This window comes from Schistocerca piceifrons, chromosome 2, assembly GCF_021461385.2.
Source record: "Schistocerca piceifrons isolate TAMUIC-IGC-003096 chromosome 2, iqSchPice1.1, whole genome shotgun sequence".
In the NCBI taxonomy this organism is placed as follows: domain Eukaryota; kingdom Metazoa; phylum Arthropoda; class Insecta; order Orthoptera; family Acrididae; genus Schistocerca; species Schistocerca piceifrons.
The window spans coordinates 226,016,462-226,044,053 of NC_060139.1; the positions used below are offsets into that span (position 1 = coordinate 226,016,462).

The 27,592-nt window shown below is 44.2% G+C and overlaps 1 protein-coding gene across 1 annotated transcript in view; it reads right to left on the reverse strand.

Moving 5' to 3' along the window:
* The window catches only part of LOC124776629, a 455,847-nt gene that overhangs the window by 17,391 nt on the left and 410,864 nt on the right, over window positions 1–27,592 (reverse strand). The window contains exon 2 of the mRNA XM_047251717.1: window positions 9,577–10,081. Within this exon, the coding sequence (XP_047107673.1) occupies window positions 9,577–10,081 (505 nt within the window). The remainder of the gene's footprint in view (window positions 1–9,576; window positions 10,082–27,592) is intronic.

Sequence of the window (27,592 nt, forward strand, 5' to 3'; positions counted from 1 at the left end):
CGCTAGTTCACCCTCTTCATAAAAATGGGGATAAAACAGAAATCAATAATTACAAAGGCATTTAATTACTACCCGTAAAACAGAAAATATTATCAAAAGCTTGTCTGGATGTATCACATTCTCAGTTATATATACAAGTTAGAAAATATCAAGCTGGATTTAAGAGTCGCAGGTCTTGTCCAAAGCAAATTCTAAACCTTAAACAAACTGGTAAATAAAAATATCAAATAAGAAGATAGTGTTACTGTTTGCTAGTTTTAATAAGTATTGTGATACGATAGACAGAGACTGCCGCCTCGAAACCGTGAAGGAATTTGCAATAGACAGGAAGCTCTTGAAATAACTAAACAAAGTCTCACAAACATAGTATCTATAGTTCAATTGTTTGCAACAACTTCTAGTACCGAATTCTGTCAGGAGTCACACGAGAAGACAGTTTGTCGCCAGTGTTATTCAGTCGTGAGCTGGAAAAAGTTGTAAGAGAGTGGAAAATACTAACAACAAAAAGTTAATTACTACATAAAGCTGGGTAGCTCGAAAGAAACAATAAATTATTTGACATTTGCAGACGATATCGTAATAGTATATGGAACTGAGTTTTGAGATCTAAGAAGAAAACGTATTCATATAGTGCCCTAAAATAACAGATGAGATCAGGAAAAGAAGTGTTACACTCTATGGACGTCTAGAAAGAATGACAAAAATTAAAGAAGTAATTCCACACATTCTTGCAAAACAGGAAAACGGACAAGGAAGATGTGTGCAGAGACAATACAAAAAACAACTTACAAGGAAACAACCGTAAGTTGATATCATATTTTAAGGAGAAAGTAGCACACTTGCAAGATATGAGTCCCAGCAATCTATCCCACGGGAAAATTTGGGCCATAATTGTGACGGTACGCTGTCATTACCTTCTGAAAGAACAGCTATCTGAATTAAGGCTCAAATTTTGGAGTAGGATAGATTTCTTTGGCTGATATCTCGCAATTGTGCTATTTTCTCCTAAGATTGTGAGACCAAGCTGGTGATGTTTCCTTGTTAGACGAAATGCAGGTTGGACAGGAGACTTAAGACGACATACACCATTCAGACTAGAAGTCAAGAAATTCAAAATTCCCCAGAAAAATAAACAGTAAAAGAACTGGAGTGAAATGGCCAGCTGAGATGAGCAGAGCTCGTTCTTTCAGAATGAAAGAATTTTAGAGAAGGATGAAGGAAAAGAGAAATAGTTATGTTGAGGTCCTCTTTAGTTGGCCTGAGAAGCAATAGAAAAAGAATATGGAGGCTATTATGGACGTTATTAAAAAAAATAAAATAAAAAAAACATCGAAATCACGGTTTGTGTGGAGAGTACCTTAATTACAAGTTTCCGTCTATACATCATCATCATCATCATCATCAGATAAATCTTTAAAAAATCCGTGAAGTACCGGAAACATACTGAAGTGCCAAAGAAACCGGTATAGGCATGCATATTCAAATACGTAGATACGTAATCAAGACTTATGTGAGTTTGAACGTGATGTTATAGTCAGCGCACGAGCGATGGGACATAGCATCTCTGAGCTAGCGATGAAGTGGGGATTTTTCTGCACGACCATTTCACGAGATAACCGTGAATACCAGGAACTCGGTAAAAACCAAATCTTCGACATCGCTGCGTCCCGGAAAAGACCCTGCAATAACGAGACCAACGGCGACTGAAGACAATTGTTCAATGTGACAGAACTGCAACCCTTCCGCAAATTGCTGCAGATTTCAATGCTGGGCCATCAACAAATGTCAGCGTGCGAACCATTCGACGAAACATCATCGATATGGGCTTTCGGAGCCAGAGGCCAACTTGTGTGCCCTTGATGATTGCACGACACAAAGCTTTACGCCTCGCCTGGGCCCGTCAACACCGACATTGGATTGTTGATAACTGAAAACATGTCGCCTGGTCGGACGAGTCTCGTTTCAAATTCTAACAAGCGCATGGACGTGTAGGGTATGGGGACAACCTCATGAATCCATGGACGCTGAATATCAGCAGGTTACTGTTCAACCTGGTGGAATATCTGTAATGGTGTGGGGTGTGTGCAGTTGGGGAGACACGTGACCCCTGATACGTCTACATACGACTCTGACGGCGGACACGTACGTAAGCATCCTGTCTGATCACCTGCATCCATTCATGTCCATTATGCATTCTGACGGACTTGGGCAATTCTAGCAGGACAATGCGACACCCCCACATGTCCAGAATTGCTTCAGAGTGGCTTCAGGAACACTCTTCTGAGTTTAAACACTTCCGCTGGCCACCGAACTCCCCAAACACGGACATTATTGGTCATATCTGGGATGCCTTGTAGCGTGCCACTCAGAAGAGATCTCCACCCCTGGTACTCTTACGGATTTATGGACAGCCCTGCAGGATTCACTGTGTCAGTTCCCTCCAGCACTACTTCAGACATTAGTCGAGTCCATGCCACGTCGTGCTGCGGCACTTCTGCATGCTCGCTGGGGCTCTACACGATATTAGGCATGTCTACCAGTTTCTTTGGCTCTCCACTAAATGACATAGTGCATGATAGTAGTTACTGCCCACTAAAAACAAATATATTAAAGTACAGTGTGAAAACATACCAAGGTTTGGATGAACACATTATACGTAAGTATGGAGTCACATATCTTATCCACAAGACAACGGAAAACTGAATCGTTACAGCAGTTGCGCCGTTCAGGATGACAACCACGTCACCAGGTGGCGATACTAGTGAACATTAATACTTAAGACTTAAATACAGTTATTATAACGCCATGAAAATGACGAAGATACGACCTGGACGTCATGTTTAATTATAAAAGAAATATACGTCATTTCAAAAACCATGACATGATGTACACTACTGGCCATTAAAATTGCTACACCACGAAGATGACGTGCTACAGACGCCAAAGTTAACCGACAGGAAGAAGATGCTGTGATATGCAAATGAATAGCTTTTCAGAGCATTCACACAAGGTTGGCGCCGGTGGCGACACCTACAACGTGCTGACATGAGGAAAGTTTCCAACCCATCTCTGATACACAAACAGCAGTTGACCGGCGTTGCCTGGTGAAACCCCAGATCACGTAAGAAACAGATTGCCCAATCGCTTAGTCTAGCAGGCAACCCTTGTCAGGGAAAGCCACCAGGCGGCATCAGCGTCACACCCTTACTTGTGGCACCAACCACTAGATGGCACTCCGTTCTGTGAAATATGTGGCAACATCGTCCGAACGCATGCAGCTTTCCACCATTTGACGTCTTTGAAGTACAGCTGTTTCTGACATACCAGTAGTAGTGAGTCGAGTCGTCATGCCGAGGGCCTGCGAGTATATCAACTGTGGTAGGAGTAGACGGACAAATCCTAATCTAAAAATGTTCAGATTTCCCATCAAAGATAAAGGAAGGTTACGGGAGTGGATTTTAAATTCAGGTAAATCAATAAATTTGTTACTAGTAAGAATTAATAAAGTGCCCTAAACACTCGATTCTATCTAAATTTTGTCGATCTTATATTCTGATATAATTTGGCAGCCCTTCCTGTACAAGAATCATATCATACAATTTTTAAATGAAATCTTTGCTGCGATTTGGACTTTTTTAAACTGTTTATACACTTCACTATTGTAATTTTGGCTGTAGTGGGATTTTTGTGTGCAATGTGAAAACTGAAACCAATAAAAGTTATGGATAACAAACAAAGCATAGTGTGGTAACATTTGGTAAACAATTTAAGAAGCATTACCTTACAAGACCTTTCCCTTGGTACTTGAAAATGGCTCTAGAGCTGAAATCGCAACAGTGAAATAAATGAATAATAGCCGTCATCTAACTGCTAAGTCATCAGTCCCTCTAAATCCTGGTATATACTAGAGCGAACGAAGTGAACGAGTGTAAAACCTCGTTTACACTGCAGCAAACGAGTATTCATAGATAATTCGCCAATGTTCACTGCCATTCGTTTCTACTTGTGAACAAGCGTTTATACTGGAATGAAGGGAGGAGAATAGAAGAGAACGAGCATAACATGCCAACCTTAGACGCCGACTATTTTAATTTTTTTTAATCTGTGCGCTAATAATCCTCTCAGAGCTTTCACTTGAAAACAACACTACTTATAGTAACAGGTCTGCGCGAGTGCGGATATCCCCAGTAATAACTGTGTCTGTTGCGAATATTTGAGGGTTATCTTTAAACTGTACAAAGTAAATTTTTAACATAATTATGGTTTGCCGTCTGTGGCTCTTCAAAGTTGACACCTCCAAAATATGCTCCAAAAACACGCTTTAACTTGTATATTACCGCGTTTGCAGCCCCCTTTCTACAACAATCCAAAATTCATCGTTTTGTGCCACTCTTATATCATTTACGATAAGTTACATGCAATGTAAAAGAATTTTAATTTGAAATGACTGTCACTGAAATATGTCCAGCATTAATTCACATCATAACGGAGTGCGGATTTTGAAAACTTTCTAGTGTTAACCTGCACGTGGATATCTTTTTTACCACCATAATCCGTATGAGAAGAGCTGTATAGCAAAGAGGAAATAGACGACATGGAAGGCGAGTGTAAAACCTATGTGACTGCAATACAGTCTGGATTTAAACAGTAACTCGCCAGAAATGTTTGTGTGTTACTTTTCATTTATTTCATTTCGCTTATGATTGTGAGAAATAAACTTGGTTTGTAGAATTACAGGAGCTAATCTACATTCTTAGATTGAAAACTCGGGAAAAACCACAGCCGATGATGAGCTACAGTCAGCAGCGTGACGAATGCATTTCGCACGCAGCGCTGTAGCCGAACGAAAATCAGCGTCATTCACGTCACCGAAGATACAGCGTTGCCAATACCGCGACATGGACAGGTCAGTTAGCGTTGTAGCGTCGCCTGCGACATCTGTTGACCGACGGGAAAACTATTTTTTCGGTTGCCTGTTCTGCCGTAAGGACGGTCAATCTGTTTCTTACGTGTTCTGGGGTGAAACGTTGTTGTAATGCCTCGTGTAAGGAGGAGAAATGCTTACCATCACGTTTCCGACTATGATAAAGGTCAGATTATAGCCTATCGCGATTGCGGTTTATCGTATCGCGACATTGCTGCTCGCGTTGGTCGAGATCCAATGACTGTTAGCAGAATAGGGAATCGGTGGGTTCAGGAGGGTAATACGGAACGCCGTGCTGGATCCCAACGGCCTCGTATCACTAGCAGTCGAGATGACAGGCATCTTATCCGCTTGGCTGTAACGAATCGTGCAGCCACGTCTCGATCCCTGAGTCAACAGATGGGGACGTTTGCAAGACAACAACCATCTGCACGAACAGTTCGACGACGTTCGCAGCAGGATGGACTATCAGCTCAGAGACCATGGCTGCGGTTACCCTTGACGCTGCGTCACAGACAGGAGCGCCTGCGATGGTGTACTCATCGACGAACCTGGGCGCACGAATGTTCAAAACGTCATTTTTTCGGATGAATCCAGGTTCTGTTTACAGCATCATGATGGTCGCATCCGTGTTTGGCGACATCGCGGTTAGTGCACATTGGAAGTGTGTATTCGTCATCGCCATACTGGCGTATCACCCGGCGTGATGGTATGGAGTGCCATTGGTTACACGTCTCGGTCACCTCTTGTTCGCATTGACGGCACTTTGAACAGTGGACGTTACATGTCAGATGTGTTACGACCCGTGGCTCTACTCTTCATTCGATCCCTGCGAAACCCTACATTCCAGCAGGATAATGCACGACCGCATGTTTTAGGTCCTGTGCGGGCCTTTCTGGATACAGAAAACGTTCGACTGCTGCCCTGGCTAGGACATTCTGCAGATCTCCAGATCTCTCACCGATTGTAAACGTCTGGTCAATGGTGGCCGATAAACTGGCTCGTCACAATAAGCCAGTCACTACTGTTGATGAACTGTGGTATCGTGTTGAAGCTGCATGGGCAGCTGTACCTGTACAAGCCATCCAAGCTCTGTTTGACACAATGCCCAGGCGTATAAAGGCAGTTATTACGGCCAGAGGTGGTTGTTCTGGGTACTGATTTCTCAGGATCTATGCAGCCAAATTGCGTGAAAATGTAATCACATGTCAGTTCTAGTATAATATATTTGTCCAATGAATACCCGCTTATCATCTGCATTTCTTCTTGGTGTAGCAATTTTAATGGCGAATAGTGTATAATCTTTTGTAATTGTACTCGACCTCCAGATTGTATCTTTGTCATTTTTGTGGAACTGTAACTAGTGTATTTAAGTCTTGAGTATTAATGCTCACCAACGCCACCAGCTGGTGGCCTAGTTGTCTTCCTAAACGGCGCAACTGCCGTAATGATTCAGTTTTGCATTGTCTTATGAATAAGATAGAGGAGTTCATACATAGGTATGACGTGTTCATGCAAACCCTGGTATGTTCTACGTCGTACCTTAATATAGTTTCTATTTGTTTTTATTGGTCAGTATCTGCTATTATGCACTAAGTATTATTTGTGATTCTTTACTGATCTTTTTTCCAAATTTAGCTGCTGCTGCTGCTGATGATGATGATGATGATGACGATGACGATGATAATATATAGATCTAAACACATAATTAAAGAAGTATTTACCACACAGCCTGTGACTTGCATGTACACTACTGGGCATTAAAATTGCTACACCAAGAAGAAATGCAGATGATAAACGGGTATTCATTGGACAAATATACACTGCTGGCCACCGTAAATGCAACACCAAGAAAGACAAGAGGTAGCACAACAAAATTTATTTTGTAGATAACATGTTGACCAAGTATCAAATGATTACGTTTACAGACGTCTGTGACATGTGGTTCCTGCCAGAATCAGTAGCCAGAGTAGCCGCCATTGTTGGAGATCACCGCTGCCACACGTCTCGGCATTGAGTCAAAGAGACGTTGGATGTGTTCCTGGGGTACAGCAGCCCAAGCAGCTTCCACACGTTGCCAAAGATCATCTGGTGTGGCAGCTGGGGATGTAATCTGGGTCACTCGTTGAGCAACCATGGACCACATGTTTTCTATCGGCGAAAGATCCGGAGAGCGAGCCGGCCAGGGAAGCAATTCAATCTGGTTATTGACGAAGAACCTTTGGACAATGCGTGCCACGTGTGGTCGCGCATTATCTTGTTGAAATATGGCTGTGGCCGAGCCCTGAAGGTAAGGAAGGACAACTGGCTCCAGCACCTCGGATATGTAGCGCCGGCTATTTAAAGTACCGGCAATGCGTACTAGAGGCGTGCGAGAGTAATATCCAATACCGCCCCATACCATAATACCCGGTGCAAGACCAGTGTGGCGGTGCATAATGCAGCTGTCCAGCATCCTCTCTCCACGGTGTCTCCACACTCGAATCCGACCATCGTGGTGCTGCAGACAGAAGCGTGCCTCGTCAGTAAAGACAACGTCATTCCATTCTGCCGTCCACATCCGTCTGTCATCACACCATTGGCGACGGAGACGTCTGTGGTTCTGCGTCAATGGTAGACGAAGCAATGGACGTCTTGCGGACAGACCACTCTGCTGTAAATGGCGTCGAATGGTACGCGCAGACACTGGATGATGCGTTACAGACGCAATGTGCTGTGCTATGGTTCGGGATGCCACTGAGCGATCCGTCACTGCCATGCGCACAATTTGCCTATCAGCACGTGCAGTGGTGCACCGAGGTGAATGCGATCGACCACGTCGGTCCGTCGTACCCTCCTGCATTCAACGGTCACATATCCGCATTACAGTTGTTTGGTTTCGTCCAACACGACTAGCGATTTCTCTGTATGATAATCCACAATCTCGGTAAGCCACTATCCTTCCTCTGTCGAACTCGGATACTTGATCAAAAGATGTTCGCTGTTGTCTACGAGGCATAACTGATCGTCTTGTGAAACAACCACAAGGTAAACACACGTGCCGAACGTACACTCGTCGAAATCGCCAAGCCTTAAATGGCGCTATGAGGTGGCGCCACAGGCGCGCGTGGTGTGCGTCTGCGCTGAAATTCTGATCAGTTGCATATCTCATCGCTGCAAACTCATGGTGTAAATTTCACTTGATTCGGATGCTTCCTTCAGGGTGTTGCACTTACGGTGGCCAGCAGTGTATTATACTAGACCTGACATGTGATTACATTTTCAAGCAATTTGGGTGCATAGATCCTGAGAAATCAGTACCCAGAACAACCACCTCAGGCCGTAATAACGGCCTTGATACGCCGGGCATTGTGTCAAACAGAGCTTGGATGACGTGTACAGGTACAGCTGCCCATGCAGCTTCAACACGATACCACAGTTCATCAAGAGTACTGACTGGCGTATTGTGACGAGCCAGTTACTCGGACACCACTGACCAGAAGTTTTCATTTGTTGAGAGATCTGGAGACTGTGCTGGCCAGGGCAGCAGTCGAACATTTTCTGTATCCAGAAAGGCCTGTACAGGACCTGCAACATGCGGTCGTGCATTATCCTGCTGTAGGGTTTATCAGGGATCGAACGAACGGTGGAGCCACGGGTCGTAATACATCTGAAATGTAACGTCCACTGTTCAAAGTGCCGTCAATCCGAACAAGAGGTGACCGAGACGTGTAACCCCATACCATCCCACCGGGTGATACGCCAGTATGGCGATGACGACTACACGCTTCCAATGTGCGTTCACTGCGATGTCGCCAAACACGGATGCGACCATCATGATGCTGTAAACAGAACCTGGATTCATCCGAAAAAATGACGTTTTGCCATTCGTTCACCCATGTACGTCGTTGAGTACACCATCGCAGGCGCTCCTGTCTGTGATGCAGCGTCAAGGTTAACCGCAGCCATGGGCTCCGAGCTGATAGTCCATCCTGCTGCAAACGTCATCGAACTGTTCTTGCAGATGGTTGTTGTCTTGCAAACGTCCCCGTTTGTTGACTCAGGGATCGAGACGCGGCTGCACGATCCGTTACAGCCATGCGGATAAGATGCCTGTCATCTCGACTGCTAGTGACACGAGGCCGTTGGGATCCAGCTCGGCGCACCCTCTTGAACCCACCGATTCCATATTCTGCAGCAAGTCATTGGATCTCGACCAACGCGAGCAGCAATGTCGCGATACGATAAACCGCAATCGCGATAGGCTACAATCCGACCTTTATCAAAGTCGGAAACGTGATGGTACGCATTTCTCCTCCTTATACGAGGCATCACAACAACGTTTCACCAGGCAAAGCCGGTCAACTGCTGTTTGTTTTTCACGTTTCTCATGTCAGCACGTTGTAGGTGTCGCCACCGGCGCAAACCTTGTGTGAATGCTCTGAGAAGCTAATCATTTGCATATCACAGCACCTTCTTCAGGTCGGTTAAATTTCGCGCCTGTAGGACGTCATTTTCGTGGTGTAGCAATTTTAATGGCCAGTAGTGTATTTTTGTAGCATTCATAATAGCAGTGCTTCAACCATCAAATGACGTAAAAATTGGTGCGTACCTCTTACGTGACTTCACGTCACATCTGTTAGAAAAAGAGTAAATAAAAAAGTGCTACCGACCTCGCTGTCATCGGACGCCTGCAGCCTGGAGGGGGCGGTGCGCGCGCGCGACTTCTTGGCGGCGATGAGGTGCCTGGCGGGCAGGTTCCAGTGGTAGACGGCGGACGGCTTGCCGTTGGCGGCGAAGCTGACGGGCGGCCGCACCTTGGTCACGTCGTTGGGGTGCGGCTGCTGCAGGCCGTAGAAGTGCGAGTCGGGCGGCAGCTTCACCACGAAGACGTGCGAGTCACCGGGGGCGGCGAGGCGGCGCGACTCGGCCGCCAGCCGCTTGCGGTGATGGCCGCTGCGCCGGCGCGACAGCCCCAGCGAGCGCAGCAGCAGGTGGTTGTCCGCGCGGCCGCCGCCCTCCACCACCTTGCCGCCCGACAGCCGGCGCAGCTTCAGCGGGGCGCTGGGGGCGGCGGCGGGGGCGGCGACTGCCGAGGAGGTCGCATTACCCGCGGGCGCCGCCATCGCAGACAGGCACGCCAGCGTCGACAGAAGCAGCAGCGGCGTCGCTACCATCCTGTCGAGAGACCAGACACTGTGCTTAGAGAACGTCTCGTCATTATCAGTGTGTAGGTTCTCGATGGATTAGTGGAAAGATGAAAAAAGAAGTACAAGCATCAGATGAAAAACAAGCGGATAAATAATATCGACTAAAAATTCAGCTTGAATAACTGGAACGCGACTTTGCAAAATACCACTAGTCAGGAGGTCATCATACATGAGAGTGACAAGGTATTACGCTGTGAACAAGAAAATAACAACCAACAGTATTATTGTATTCCATATAGGCTTTCTTTTAATTGGCACTTGTATTACTGTCCATGTTTAACACCCCTTGTACTTGTCGCATCAAATATTGTTCATACTTTGTTCATTTATTTAATACAAACTGTTACACAGCCACTGTTTTGATTATAATGTTAATGTCAAAATGTAGTACCACCACACTTTCAAAGAATGCATTTACTGTCGGTTCCCTCAAACGCTTCCATTTTCCTGCATTTATTTATTTCTGTTTACCTTACTGATATTGCTTAAGTTCCTTAAGTATTCTGTAGTTACATTGATAATTGTCTCTTCTTTTAATTGGTTTGGTTATCACTCTCCATGTTTCATATCTCCTGATGTAGCCTTGTATAGTACTAATTTTATTTTATTTCATTAGTTTTGTTTATTAATAGAAACTGTTATGTAGGCATGCTATTCCTATTTTGTGTTAAAGGTTTTCCTGTCTCCTCCATTGTTATTTATGTACTGTTCAATTTTTATTTTTTCATTGCATTGCCACCACACTGTCAAAGATGTTACTGTATGTTTGTACTTAAGTCTAGACGTGTTACTTCTCCTCCAATGTTGTTTGCAAAGATTATAACTTCTTTGTTGATAATACTTACTAAATGTCTGAAGATGGCCTTGTAAGCCGAAAACCGGTTAACAGTAAAAGTAATATTGTAGAACAAAAGAAAACTGGTGCTTTTCATTTATTAACAACCAAGAGATTTATATCTATATTTACGTACAAGCTTAAGCCACCGTATGGTGTGTGGCGGAGAGTTGCATGTACCACTACTACTCATTTCCTCTCCTGTTCCACTCGCATAGAGAGCGGCGGAAAAACGAGTATCTACACTCCTGGAAATGGAAAAAAGAACACATTGACACCGGTGTGTCAGACCCACCATACTTGCTCCGGACACTGCGAGAGGGCTGTACAAGCAATGATCACACGCACGGCACAGCGGACACACCAGGAACCGCGGTGTTGGCCGTCGAATGGCGCTAGCTGCGCAGCATTTGTGCACCGCCGCCGTCAGTGTCAGCCAGTTTGCCGTGGCATACGGAGCTCCATCGCAGTCTTTAACACTGGTAGTATGCCGCGACAGCGTGGACGTGAACCGTATGTGCAGTTGACGGACTTTGAGCGAGGGCGTATAGTGGGCATGCGGGAGGCCGAGTGGACGTACCGCCGAATTGCTCAACACGTGGGGCGTGAGGTCTCCACAGTACATCGATGTTGTCGCCAGTGGTCGGCGGAAGGTGCACGTGCCCGTCGACCTGGGACCGGACCGCAGCGACGCACGGATGCACGCCAAGACCGTAGGATCCTACGCAGTGCCGTAGGGGACCGCACCGCCACTTCCCAGCAAATTAGGGACACTGTTGCTCCTGGGGTATCGGCGAGGACCATTCGCAACCGTCTCCATGAAGCTGGGCTACGGTCCCGCACACCGTTAGGCCGTCTTCCGCTCACGCCCCAACATCGTGCAGCCCGCCTCCAGTGGTGTCGCGACAGGCGTGAATGGAGGGACGAATGGAGACGTGTCGTCTTCAGCGATGAGAGTCGCTTCTGCCTTGGTGCCAATGATGGTCGTATGCGTGTTTGGCGCCGTGCAGGTGAGCGCCACAATCAGGACTGCATACGACCGAGGCACACAGGGCCAACACCCGGCATCATGGTGTGGGGAGCGATCTCCTACACTGGCCGTACAGCACTGGTGATCGTCGAGGGGACACTGAATAGTGCACGGTACATCCAAACCGTCATCGAACCCATTGTTCTACCATTCCTAGACCGGCAAGGGAACTTGCTGTTCCAACAGGACAATGCACGTCCGCATGTATCCCGTGCCACCCAACGTGCTCTAGAAGGTGTAAGTCAAATAGCCTGGCCAGCGAGATCTCCGGATCTGTCCCCCATTGAGCATGTTTGGGACTGGATGAAGCGTCGTCTCACGCGGTCTGCACGTCCAGCACGAGCGCTGGTCCAACTGAGGCGCCAGGTGGAAATGGCATGGCAAGCCGTTCCACAGGGCTACATCCAGCATCTCTACGATCGTCTCCATGGGAGAATAGCAGCCTGCATTGCTGCGAAAGGTGGATATACACTGTACTAGTGCCGACATTGTGCATGCTCTGTTGCCTGTGTCTATGTGCCTGTGGTTCTGTCAGTGTGATCATGTGATGTATCTGACCCCAGGAATGTGTCAATAAAGTTTCCCCTTCCTGGGACAATGAATTCACGGTGTTCTTATTTCAATTTCCAGGAGTGTATATGCCTCCATACGATCTCTACTATCTCTTATCTTTGTGGTCCTTACACGAAAGGTACGTTGGCGGCAGTAGAATTCTTGTGTAGTCAGCTTCAAAAACCAGTTCTCCAAATTTTGTCGATAGTTTTCTTTGATAGGAGCAAAGCAAACCTCCACCTTCTGGCCCAGACGGGCCAATTGGGACCGACCGACCGCCGTGTCATCCTCAGCCAGTGGAGTGATTTGGATGCGGTACGGAAGGGCATGGCATTAGCACACCGCTCTGCCGATCGTTCTTGAGTATCTCGACCTTGGCTCCGTTACTACTTGGTCAAGTGGCTCTTTAGTTGGGCACACGGGGCTGAAAACACTCCATTTCAGTCCTCGCACCTAGGAAAAATCTCTGGAAGTACAGGAAATCGAACCTGCCTCCTCCATACAGCAGCCAGACACGCTGGTCACTGTGCTACGGAAGCGGGACGCAGCCATCTTGAAGACTGCTCTCTCTTCAGTTAGCCTACGCATCGCTATGTGCAACGAGCCATTAAATTAACGCCAAAGAGTATCTATTCGTGTGCGACAGGGTAAAATACACTAACGGGAAAAGAAATCACAACATCAAGAAGAAGTTGAGCGACATAAAGGAAAGTTGGTAAGCGTGTTTCTTCATTTCAAAGATGATGTCTATTCAAATTTCGAACCAGTCGCATAAGACTGGCGCTAGTAGCGCCACAATGGGGATACAGATCAGGATTGTTTTAAATACACGCTGTATCGGTTTTCAGAGTTAGTTACCTTTCAGTTTGGGCATGGTGAGTTGATTGTACTTAAGAATGCCTTTATAGGCGACAAAGATTCCATTATCAACATCTAACTTAGTTTGAATGAGATCTTACAATAGGGCTACGAGGAACTGGAGGTTCCTTCTACGATACTGCACAAAGACTTGGCAGGAATGCAGCTTGTATACGTGAGTGCTGGCAACGATGGTTGCAGGAATGTCACTGGAAGACTGGGTTTCGTAGGGCACGTGGCACTACCGAAAGATCATCGTGTTTGGCGTATGACTCTGGCGCATCGTGCTGCGCCTGCAGCAGCAATTTGAGCAGCAGCTGGCACCACAGTAATACGACGAACTGTTATTAATCAGTTACATCAACGACAGCTCCAACCCAGACGCCCAACAGCGTCCGTTCCACTGATCCCAAACCACCGCCATTTGCAATCTCAGTGGTGTCAAGCGTGAGCTCACTGTGGGGGGGGGGGGGGGGGGGAGGAGGGCAAGGTGGAGGGCAAGGTGGAGTTCTGGTTCTGCTTCGGTGCCAGTGTTGCCCTTGTGGTGGTTAGAAGGAGGCGAGTTGACGGCTTGGTACTAACCTGTCTGTGTGCTACACACTGGACCTACAGCTGGGAATTATGGTTTGCAGTGCGACTTCGTACAACAGGAGCACTCTCGTGGATATCGCGTGCACCTTGACTGAAGAATGGTACGTCAGTCTGGTGATTCGATCCGTTGTGCTGGCATTCAAGAACAGCATTCCAGGGGGTGTTTTCCAACAGGGTAACGCTCACCCACATACCGCTCTTGTAACCCAACATGCTCTACAGATTGTCGATAGGTTGCTTTGGCCTGCCCGATCACCAGGTGTGTTTCCAATCGAGCACATATGTGATTTCGTCGGACGACAACTTCAACGTCATCCATAAACAGCAATAACCGTCCCTGTATTGAGCGACCAAGTGCAACAAGCATGGATCTCTGTCGCAGAAACTGATATGTGGCACCTGTACAATACAATGCATGCGCGTACGTTTGCTAGCTTGCATTTAACATTCTGGCTGTTACACTGGTTATTACCGTACCAGCATTTCACTTTTGCAATGACTTATCTCGCGCTTGGATTAAGCTGTGCTCCTGCAACATTAATCACGTAAGTATGTTACCTAGACAAATGTATTCCCTAAATTTTATTACTCTACATTAATTATTTTCTCGTGTTGCGAATTTTTCCCGTTGGCATATTATAAAATATAGCTAGCATTAATAGAATCTCGTCTCACGTAACAACCTCTGAAGATTTGTTAAAATCCCGCCTATACAGCCTACCCAGACACAAGAATAAATAAAATTAACTGCTTCAAAAGATGAACAGAGAATCATAAACACATGGCAGACTTCCGTGTGTACTTAACAACAGAGCATCACTTGTTAAAGTACATTACAAACTAAAAAGAAAATCACGCCAACTTTTTAATCAATAGAACGTTTACTACTATTGTTTATTTAAATGATAATTATTTAAGATAGAAAAGTTTAATGCCTGCACAGATGGACCAGTTCCACGCAAAGGATCCTACGGTCACCAAAGAATGTTATATCTGACAATGATCTCTTAGGGTCATGGAACTTGGATTTTATTTTGCTATGGCCAAAAACTCCAGGATTAACAAGAAGAACTATAAACTCTTTAATATTTTCATTTCGTATCACCTGTAGACATACAGATCGAGGGAGACAAAGATAGGTCAAAATCAGTTCAGTTATAAGGATCGTGGGTGGATAACGCGAAAGAGTGCTTGGGATGGAAGAAAAATTGGCGCTGTTCGAGATCTTTGTGGAAGCGCTGGGCTGGGATTATTTCAAAAATCATGGTCAGTACGAAAGCTAGGCTGATGGAGTTTCACGTGGAGATCTGCTGTGTTTAAGGAATGGGCGTATCTTGGAGACCTTCCACGTCTTCGTACAGAGTGGTATCGTAAAATTTGACAGGTAGTAATAGCATGGGGAAGGGCCTTTCTTTAACGTGGTCCTGGTAAGTAGGGATGCTATGTCGCTTCTTGTGAAGATTACAGTTTTAATATTTTGTGCTGCGATACTTGTGGGCCTCCGTAGCTGAGCGTTCAACCATGTGAAGGACCCAGTTTCAACTTCTGGCACTTCCAGGAATTTTTTGTTTCTTCGTGAGAGGATTAGAACGGGATGTTTGACAAGTTAAGTGAATGGGAAGTAGCGGCTCCAAGGTCTGGAAAACTGACAACTGTTGGGAGAGCGGTGCGCTGCACTTGGGACCCTCCTTACTGGGTCCAAATGACTTTAATTTGACAGAGGATGAAACGGTAGTCGGTCACCGTCGCTTGATCCTCTGGCCTTATACCCGAAGTTACATTACTTTGTCTGCGTCGCCATAATGTGGAAGCCTCTCTGGAATGTTTATCGCTTTTGGCTGGTGCACCATTCGTCACTACTTCTGGGTTTGAGTGCACTATGGACCATTATTTCTGGACTAAAAATCTCGAAACAGTTGGTACAGTTTTGTTTTGGAACAACAGCCAGTTAGGAGATTGCGGAAGCTTGCAGAGAGGATCTCGGTGTTTTGGTCTGCGCCCACTGTTTCGATACGAAGCAGCCTGAGAGCCACGGATTGGCTGTAACTTCACCTTCGCCTCCACCTGCACCGGCACCTGTCGGCGGCGGCAGAGGCGGCGCGGTCAGCGATGCGAGACTTCGGTAATGAGAACTGCCATCGTAAACGCCTCCGCGGCTCCACCACAGGAAATTTACGTCGCCTGCGGTCTGGCCACACCTTCCCAGCATCGCGCGTGTCAGCGGCGGTGATCGTAAAAACACTCATCCCAGCGCTCTCTCTCGCCGGCTGACCGCTGAGGCACCAGATGAGCTCAGAGATAGAGGAACGCCGTGCAGTGCTGCTGCTCTTATAAACCTTTCTCAGGTGTGGACTAGTGACTTATCTGATCTGGATGATTGAAACTACATTACAGACTCACAGATTGTTGATGGACTTGGAGTATGTAATGCTAAACTATTTAAATAGTTGAGTTGATTGAGCACCGAGTTAATAATTAGTGCGATGAAATTCTTTTCGCCAGCTGTACGCTCCATGGGTTTGCGCCAAGTCAGGGATTGTGAAGCCAGATAACGCCTTGCAAAAAATGTTCTTCGAAATCTGCCCTACGTGCTCAAACTTTCCAAGCCATTGATGTGTCGCCTGGACGACTATAGTCTCGTATTCGGGCGACCCAGATTTAGGTTCTCTGTGGCTTCCCTGAATCGAGTGGGGTGACTGCAGAAGGGTTACTTTGACGGGGACAGAGCTAGCATCTTTTTTTTGTTTTTTGTTGTTGAGTCATCAGTCTTCTGTCTGGTTTGGTGCGGCCCGCCACGAATTCCTCTCCTGTGATAACTGCTCCATCTCAGAGTAGCACTTGCAACCTACGTCCTCTATGATTTGCTGGATGTATTCCAATCTCTGTCTTCCTCTGCAGGTTTTGCCTTCTACAGCTCCCTCTAGTACTATGGAAGTCATTCTCTCACGTCTTAACAGATGTTCTATCACCCTGTCCCTTCTCCTTTTCGGTGTTTTCCACATAGTCCTTACCTCTCCGGTTCTGCACAGAACCTCCTCATTCCTTACCCTACCAGTCCGCCAAATTTCGGACATTCGTCTATAGCACTACATCTCAAATAATTCAATTCTCTTCAGATTTTCCCGCAGTCCATGTTTCTCGTCCATACAATGCTCCAAAAGTACATTCTCAGAAGTTTCTTCCCCAAATTAGGGCCTATGTTTGATACTAGTAGATTTCTCTTGGCCAGGAATGCCCTTTTTACCATTGCTAGTCTGCTTTTCATGTCCTCATGGGTCCGTCAATCATTGGTTATTTTGCTGCCCAGGTAGTAGAATTCCTTAACTTCATCTACTTGGTGACTTATCAGTCTTGATGTTAAGTTTCTCGCTGTTCTCATTTCTGCTACTTCTCATTAATTTCGTCTTTCTTCGTTTTACTCTCAATCCATATTCTGTATTCATTAGACTGTTCATTCCATTCAGCAAATCACGCAATTCTTTTTCACTTTCAGTCAGAATAGCAATGTCATCAGCGAATCGTTTCTTTGATATCATTTCACCTTTAATTTTAATTCTACTCCTGACCTTTTCTTTTATTTCCATCATCACAGATCGAACAGTAGGGGTGATAGACTACATCCCTGTCTTACACCCTTTTTAATTCGAAGCACTTCGTTCTTGGTCGTCCACTCTTATTATTCCCTCTTGGCTCTTGTACGTATTAAGTATTACCCGTACGTCCCTACAGCTCGCCCCTACTTTCTCAGAATTTCGAACATCTTGCACCATTTAACACAGTCGACCGCTTTTTCCGGGTCGACAAATCCTATGAACGTGTCTTGATTTTTCTTTACTCTTGCTTCCATTATCAACCGCAACGTCACAATTGCCTCTCTGCTGCCTTTACCTTTCCTAAATCCAAACTGATCATCAACTAATACCATATTCAATCTGCCCATTGAAGCTAAGTTTGATTCCTGGTCAGGCGCACAGTCTGATATATTATACACTCAGTGGAAAAAAGTAATGGGAGGGCACTGAATATGATATTAGACTTTGGTTGCTCAAGCCTAAACGGTCGATTTGTCTCAATCCGGCCCCCGGTTCCTGAAGTTCCATGTTTAAATCGGCGGCGATCTCACAGTGGACCATTGATCGCACCATCTTACAGTGCATGGTGGAGGGTACTCTGTGTACCACCTTCACTTCAATCCCTTTCCTAAGCCTCCGTGTGAACTCGGATCTCAAATTTTAATTACATGGTCTTTTCCCGAGATAAATGTAGGGGGAAGTAGTATGTTGATTCTTTTCTTAGGAACGTAGGACTTAGAAAACTAAATCACGCCTGATGCAGAACGCCTCTCTCGCAGTATCTGTCGTTGGAATGGGCTGAGCATTTCCATGGCGCTTTCGCGTTTGCTAAACGAATCAGTAACGAACAGTTCTGCTCTTCTGTGTATCTTCTCTGTTTCCTCTGTCAATCCTATTGGCACGAATCCCAGACTGATGAGCAGTTTTAAAGTAGGACTATTGATGGAACGAGGGCTTTTTAAGCCACATCCTTTGTGGATGGACTTTACTTCCTGATGATTCTTCCAATTAATCTTGGCCATATGCCTTATCTGCAACAAGTTTCATACGATGGTTCCGCTTTGAATCCCTCCGTACGCTTATTGCTATATGTTCTGTGGACGTGACGGCTACGAGCGACTTTTCTCCAATCTTGTAACCATACAATAATAGGTCAGTTTCCCTATTTATGCGGAATACATTATACAGCGTGTTCCAGGAGGAATGATCAATATTAAGGTATAACAGGTACAATTATTCGAAGCAAAAAAGTCTAGTAAACATTGGCTCTAAAATGCGTGCCTTAAAAACTATGGGCACTTCTTCACCTTCGATACTGTGACACAAATCCCTTCTACTGTAAGCTCTTTGCCGTCAATATTTTGTCAGGAGGTAGTACAGACTAAAATAAGAAAAGATTGAATAGTAAACATGGGCTCTAAAATGCATACCTTACGAGCTATGAACATTTGTTCAGTAGAAGAGATGTGTTTTACAGTAGGGAACTAGTGCTCGTTGCTCATGAGGTATACGCTTTAGACCCCAAGTTTAATAGACTTTTTATTGTTTTTACTTCACAGTACCACCTCTCAAAACCCAGAAAGTGAAGCGCCTGGAGTAGACTTGTTTCAAAGTACCGAAAATGAAGAAGTGCCCACGTTTACTACCCCTCCTTGCTTGGAATAATCGATCCTGTGTATGAATGGATCAGCGCCGCTCATCGATAATATTATATATTCCTGCCTACAGTTGCTCTCTTCCAAAACTACAGTTCGGTAGATTTGGTACTATACATAAATTACGAAGTAAATGTGTAATAAGTTTATTGGTAGTATCGTTAGCATTGATATGGAAAGAAATGGAACTGACTGAATGAGACCGAAACGGGGTGGGGAGCGACGACTTCTGTTTGTTTTTTTGTTTGTTTCTTTCGTCCACAATTAAAACAGCACACCGATCAGTGTCAGTCCATTGTGTATTTTATATCCTGAATTGTGCTGTTTCTCTGCATTAACGAGGGCAATACTCTTGAAGAAAACTGGTCCCGGTGTCGTAGCAATGAAAATCACTTGGTATCGGGACGCATTTCGGTTGTGTCTGCCAGATATGGTATGAGTCCCTGATGAAACTTATGATGTGGCGTTCGAGAGGCTAGACTGCTCGTCTAGTGGACCCGCTTACACCGTAGACACCGACGTTTTATTAGTTGTTTCGGAAGTGGTCCTCGAAAATTTTCCTGATCTTTGTAAACGTTCCTGAGCCACTGTTTGATCGACGTTGGTCACAACCTATACTTCTGAGGATTACCGTTGTAGACGAGTAGCCACTGCATTATGATATACGTTTCGTTCCACAGTGCTCGTATGTGGCTTCTGTCTTGGTTTAGATGGTCCTAGTGTTGTACAATCCCCACACTCACACATTCAAACGATGAAGATGATGTTTGGTTTGTGGGGCGTTCAACTGCGCGGTCATAAGAGCCCGTACAAATTCCCAATCTGTACACAGTCCAATCTAGACAGTTTCACGAATGATGATGAAATGATGAGGACAACATAATCACCCAGTCACCTCGAGGCAGGTGAAAATCCCTGACGCCACCGGTATTCGAACCCGGGACCTCGTGATTTGGAAGTGAGAACGCGACCGCCAGACCACGAGCCGCGGAAGGCAATCTTCGAAATGCTATGGCACATGTACCTTGACTTACGTTATTATACCACTTTGAAGTCGGTTACCTCGCGGCTTCATGGAATGCTTACTGCACACCTGTCTGTTCTAATGATTCAAATTGCTCTAAGCACTATGGGACTTAACATTGAGGTCATCAGTGCCCTAGACTTAGAACTACTTAAACCTAACTAACCTAAGGACATCACACACATCCATGCCCGAGGCAGGATTCGAGCCTGCGACCGTAGCAGCAGCGCGGTTCCGGACTAAAGCGCCTAGAACCGCTCGGACACAGCGGCCGGCCACACACTTGTCTGTAACAGACCGCTCCTATATCGTGCCGTACTCTGCATCTAGCTGCAACATTCGTCCGTCATACACGGAATATCTACAGAGGTACAAGCGGTACAAACCTCCCGTGTCTTTTGGCTGCTCGTTTTATATAAATTCAGACTCAAATAGTGCTCCACCTTGAATACCTTGACCGAGCGCTGTCAGATACTGCGCTGTTTCCTTACCTGAGGCGTATTCTGCTTAAAATTCCATCCTCAAATGAGCTTACTTTCAATACAGAAAAAGAAAAACATTCGTACAGGTGAGGAATGCCCTACTGGCTGTGTCTAAAGTTGCTGAAACTCTTCAGGTGGTGATCGCAATACAGCATGCCCAGAGGACGTGCCAGTCCAGCTTATCGTCACCTTTCGCACTTTGAGAACAATCAAACCATTGCCATGAGGTACACTGGGGCATCTTACCTACGGATCACTTTGATAACTGTCCAATGTCTGCAGAACGACTAGTGACGACATGGACAACCGTGTTGGCTTGGGTCTTTCCAGAAGGACTACATCGCGAGGGGATAGTAGGTATCTTCGACTGACTATCACGAGTAGACGCATGGCAAGAAATAAAATCCAGGCACAGGCTACGGCCAGAAGGTCACCAAGAATTGTCGGCAACTGATCACTCGTAGTTGGGCTGAGATCTCAAGTTTCCGTCCGTCGTTTGCCGACTGACACTACAATAGACAGTGTAGACTTGCATCGTGTGTTTGTCTCATCACTCTTTTTACTAGATTGATATGGCTCGCCATGAGTTCCTCTCCTGTACCAACCTCTTCATCGCAGAGTAGGTCTTGCACACAACATCCTCAGATACGTGTTGGATATATTCCAGTCTCTGTCTCCCTCTAAAAAAGCTTACCCTCTTTACCTACTTCTGGTACCACGGTGGTTATTCCTTGATATCTTAACACATATCCTATCATCCTGTCTGTTGTATCCAACTAGTACAGAGCTGGGTATAAGACCATTAATCTGTTAATCGTTAATTAAGTTAATTTTTGGAGTAACATATTAACCTTTAAATTAATTTCGCGAAAACGTTATCGGGAACTTTAACTTCGGTTAACTTCAAGTCTATTAATCGTTAATTAGGTACCTCCTATTTATGACAGAAATGACGCTGCACTGACAATTTCTGGTTGTGTAAGTATGTGGATACGCCAGGGTGCGTGCAACTGAGTGCGAGCAAGAATAACTAGGTTTTGCCTGTGTATTGTTTTTGTTTACAGAGTTCGCTTTAAGTACTACTTTTCGTTAGTGGGATGACTGAGGAAACTAAATGATATAACTGCATTATAGCTCAACTGAAGAAAATCCATGGCCGCATTTAAGTGATAACGCTATTTTCGTGTCCAGTTCGGGAGAACAAGCGCTTCTCGATTGTAAACTGTGCTTGCCTAAAAAATCAATAGTTGGGGTTCTCACTTCGAGCCTTCACAATTTGAAACAACTCATAAGGAAAACACATGTATCGCGGTATGTGCAGTTTGAAGAAGCACTGAAGTCAGGGTCCAGTCGGGGAAAGCCAATCTTGGGGCGTCAGGTATCGACAGCGGAGCCAGTAGCAGTAATTCCGTTAGAAGAACACGACAGAGAAACAGTGTAGAGTCTTTTGGCATTGCAGTCATTGGCAGCGGTGTGTGTCAAGCTAGTCTGGACCAGTGCACAGTAAACAAGTTAACCATTAACTTCTCATAAATCTCCTGTAAAGTAACGCTTTAACGTTTAGTGAAGTTAAGATTTTTGTAGGAGCGGAATAACGATTATGGAAGTTAACTTTTTGATTAACGCGCCCAGCAATGGCCTGGTAATCGATTCCTTCCCACACCAGGCGGGGTGTGCGGGCAGCCGCTCGACCAGGAGCGGAAGATTTTCGTGGACTCACATGCAGCCGATTTCGGGATACTGTATTTATATTTATGATAATTCTCATTTATTGTTCCGTATCAGGTGCACATTTTAAATTAGATTACCTGTTTCGGCTACTCAGGATCATTTTCAGATCAAAGTCGACAACTTAGCTTGTCCACCCAGAACTACATATCAGAGTACTCTGATACCTGGCTCTGAGCAGACAAGACGGGTTGCTGACGCAACTACTTACTGAAGATGAACTTGAATGATCGAAACATGTTATCTAATAAAAAATGTGCAACTGAGACGGAACAATAAATGAGAATTTTCTTAGATTTCACTTAAATCCCATCATCAGACTTCATCTAGGAGCCGACAGTAATCGAACTCACAAGCACAGTACCTGCCAAAGCCCCAAAACTGGAAAGGTCAAAAGACTGAGTGACCACAATCAGCCTCAGCCCAAACATATTATCTGATTGCCGGTTTCGACTTATTATCGAGTCATAATCAGAAGATAAGTTTGAAAAGAAAGCAAAAAGGTGTTAGTAAAATACAAGGCAATTAAATTAAAACTTCTACACAGAATAATAGGTACATGGATATTTTGTGGCAGCCTCGGCGCCGCTCACTGCACACCAGACAGCCGGGAACTTCGGTTAATTGCTTATTCTTATCAGAGGCAAATAATGATAAACAATTGCATTACAGAATGTTTCTTAACGCCAAAACTTATGAAATACACCAAACAGTACTTGTTTTGTAATTGTAACCAAACAGTGTCTGCCGAGAATTTTGCTAAGTCAAGGGCATTAAGTGTAGTTACCGTCAAGTCTGCCGATGTGCACTTCAAAGACCACTTACGGAAGTTCATGAAGCGAGCTGGCCGGCCTGTGTGGCCAAGCGGTTCTAGGCGCTTCTGTCTGGAACCGCGCGACCGCTACGGTCGCAGGTTCGAATCCTGCCTCGGGCATGGATGTGTGTGATGCCCTTAGGTTACTTAGGTTTAAGTAGTTCTAAGTTCTAGGGAACTGATGACCTCAGATGTTAAGTCCCATAGTGCTCAGAGCCATTTGATTTGAAGTGAGCTGTGTTTTGACCTTCGCCGCATTTGCAGAGCCTTGTTTGGCTAGTGAAGTCTCACTTTACCATGTCCGGGATCTGCCTACACCAGAACGAAGTCTGCTTAACGATATCCAGGTATACCGGTGTCGGGAAAGGGGGGAAAGGGAGGGAGATGTTCGATTAGTAGTACCCAACCAGCAAGGTCAAGGGAAGTGTTTCTTTTCCGCTACAGTCTTAACCTTGCAGCCTGAAGAAGTTTGGTTAGATTTTTGGTTGTATAGTAGAAACTCCTTCTAGCACTCAGTCGTTGGTGGATTGGTTGGGACAAGTGTTTTAGAGCTCTCGTTCATGAACAAAACTTCTCTGCTGATATCTGGTGGAACAGTTCCTGCCAAACAATAAATAATATGACGTGGTTCATGGTTCTGGGATTAAGCAACCAGTTTTGCATCTACAGGACCATTCAGAGAGATGTTAAGTTGTTTAGCATGATTGGATCTGTACTGAACAGGTCAAGCATACTCCATGGTAGACAACAAAGTGCGAGAGCGTTACTTTTCGACGTTCTGGTTGGTTCAAGTCAGTTTCCGACGGATGTTGTTTCTAGCTGACGTCTTCTGTTTGTTGATTGCGCAGTGCTTTTTGTAACTGAGGTTGCGATCCATTGCTACACCCAATACTCAGGCAGGGCTACTGAGCAGTAGTCTAACTGAACGTCCTCATAAGCTACTTGCAATTTCTTCGAAGCTAGCTTGTCCTTCAAATGGAAGGCACATATCTGGGTGTTTCATGATTTACGCTCGAATTTTCACATTGTTTCTAAGCTCTGCTGAAAGGTTGATAGCAAGCAGTAGTCGCTGCTGTTGATCATTGTCCGGTACTGAAACGCACGGAAGTGCCCCAAGAAAGACCCCCTGCCAAAATTCGCATTTTAATCAAATGGGAAACCTTATGATCCCATTGTGCTCAGCGATCGTTAAATATAGGCAATGGAGTAAAGAACAGCAATCGATGCCGAAATCTGTCGTTTTATTACAGCGGATCTAGATTTCAATTGTTACATAGTCATCTTCAATGCGTATAATAACAGGTGACAGTCAAAAGTGTCACGTAATAAACGACAGATTTCGCGATCCATTGCTGTTTCTTTCTCCACTGTCAATGTTCTATCTTCTTCAAAGACATTAACAACTACAGCTCAGGAAAATTGCCACAATGTTAATAAAACAGGCTTATTCATGATTTTCAATTATGTTTTGTGATTGAAGTATATCACACTTGAAAGTACAGACTCTCATTAAGCTACTGCCATTAATTTAGGCAGTTGGCAAACATAATTTTTAGAAGTTCACGTAGATATGACGTACCTTACGTATATTGTTGCAACGGACACACTTGATCCTTTGAGTTTCATTAATTAAAAAGCTACACTGTATAAATATAATTACGCTCTGTTGCTGTAATTTTCCGAACTCTGGAGAAATATTTATAATTAAGAAGTGTAATTAAAATAAAGTTGGTCACAAACCTGGAAAAGGATAAAAAATAGTTCTCTCACCCTATGTCTTCTCCAACGAGCGACTAACAAAAGACACTACATAGCCTAGAGATTGGTATATATATATATAAGCTTCGTGGTTCGACACAAGCTGTTAGTGGATAGTTAACAAGGTTTACATTGTCAGTATGATGGATCTGGTAGATGAGAACCCTTGCGTGTCTAATAGCGGACGCAGGAAATGAGCTCACACCTAGCGGAAAGCAGCGGTTGTTCTTGAGGCCGTGACCAAGCTTTGTGAAGACAAAAGGCCGACACTCCAGGATGTTCCTTGCAAGGACACGCTGTTCTCGTTTCCCAAACCGCTAGGTTCAAGCAGAAATCCATTACCAAAGGCGCAATACCTGTGATACTCATGGACTGTCCGGGTAGATTCAGGGGGCAACAGTTTGTGTACGTGATGAGTTTGGGATAAAACTATGCACTCTAACTGTTCCATAGCCCCTGCATTGTGGATGAACGCTGATGGTGCAGACTAAGCCGATGTCAACATTATATATAAGCTCACCATACAAAATATTAGTCAGATTAGATTAAATTAAATTAATTATTCATTCCATAGACACATAAAAAAGGGAATTCTCCTGGGTGCGGAATATGTCAAATAAACACATGACAAAAATGTAATTAGAAAAACTTGAGTTTCATTAATTTTAATGATCCTCAGTCAACAAACAGTAAAATTATGTACATGAATTAAATTTAAACTTCTAATATTTACAGGTTTAATACTTACATCTGCTTTCATTAAATCCATCATTCAGACATTTTCTAGTTTCTTGGCTATTACAACCAAGTATTGTCAAAAATTAAAGTAAATTATTCATTTCAATGATCCTCAGCTTAAGAACAGTCAGATTGTGTACAAGATTCAAAATTAAACTTCCACTATTTAAAGGATTAAGACTTACGTCTGCTTTAAATTGTAATAAATTTTCATTAAAATGGTCTACTGCACTTGTTGAGAAACTCATGGATGGAATAGAAGGAGTTGGCCATCAAAAATTATTTTGAATTATGTTTAAATTATGCCTTGTCTGAAACTAAACTCTTAATGGTTGCTGGTAACTTATTGAAAATATGCGTTGCTGAATACTGGACTCCTTTCTAGGCAAGAGTAAATGATTTTGAATATTTATGTATATTGTTCTTATTCCTAGTATTGATACTGTGTACTAAGCAGTTAGTTGGAAAAAGAGATGTATTATTTGCAACAAACTTCATTAAGGAATAAACATAATGAGAAGCTGTGGTTAATACGCCCAATTCTTTGAATAGGTTTCGACATGATGTTCTTGGATTTACACTACTCAATACTCTTATTACACGCTTCTGTACCCTAAAACTTTTTTCTCTGTTTGTGGAGTTACCCCAAAATATGATACCATATGACATAATGGAGTGAAAATAAGCAAAATATGTCAGTTTTTTGATATTTATATCTCCTATGTCTGACATCATTCGCATTGCAAACACAGACTTGTTTAGGCGCTTTAGCAGTTCGTTAGTATGTTGCTCGCAACTGAATTTATTATCAAGTTCTAATCCCAAGAATTTTACACTCTCAACTTCTCCTATTTCCATGTCATCACATTTTACACACACACCAGAAGGAGATCTCTTGGAAGTTCTGAACTGCATACAGTGGGTCTTTTCAAAGTTTAATGACAGTGAATTGGCTACGATCCACTTATTAATGTCAGTAAAAATTTGATTAGCTGCCCTTTCTAAATTTATATTTGATTTACTGTTTATTGAAATATTTGTATCATCTGCAAATAAGACAAACTTGGCATCTGGTAATGTAACAGATGACAGGTCATTAATATACACAAGAAACGGTAGTGGACCTAGTATGGAACTTTGGGGAACACCACATGTAATTTCTTCCCAGTCAGATGATGTCTTATTGCCTACTGCTGAAGTGTTACGTAATGACACCCTTTGTTTTCTATTAGTAAGATATGACTGAAACCACTTTGCAACACTACCAGTGACGCCATAATATCTTAATTTACTTAAAAGAATGCTGTGATTCACACAGTCAAACGCCTTTGACAGGTTACAGAATATGCCAGTTGCCTCTGATTTGTTGTCCAATGAATTAAGGACATTTCTGCTGTATGTGTAAATAGCTTTCTCAATATCAGAACCCTTAAGAAACCCAAACTGTGACTCTGACAGTATGTTATTTTCACTAAGGTGCTTAAGTAGATGCTTGAACAGAACCTTTTCAAAGATTTTTGAAAAAGCTGACAAAAGTGAGATCGGTCCATAGTTTGACGGCATTTCTTTGTCCCCTTTCTTGTGGAGAGGTATAACTTCAGCATATTTAAGCCAGTCCGGGAATGTTCCCGTGACAAGTGATTGATTACGCAAATAACTTAAGATATGACTAAGATCACAAGCACACTCTTTTATTAATTTTGTTGATACGTTATCGTAACCACTAGAATGCTTTGATTTCAAGGACTTTATGATGTATTCTGTTTCTTTAATTGAAGTAAGTGTCAATTCTATTTTACTGAGATTGCTTGTGTGCACTGGTCTCAGATTTTCCATTGCATT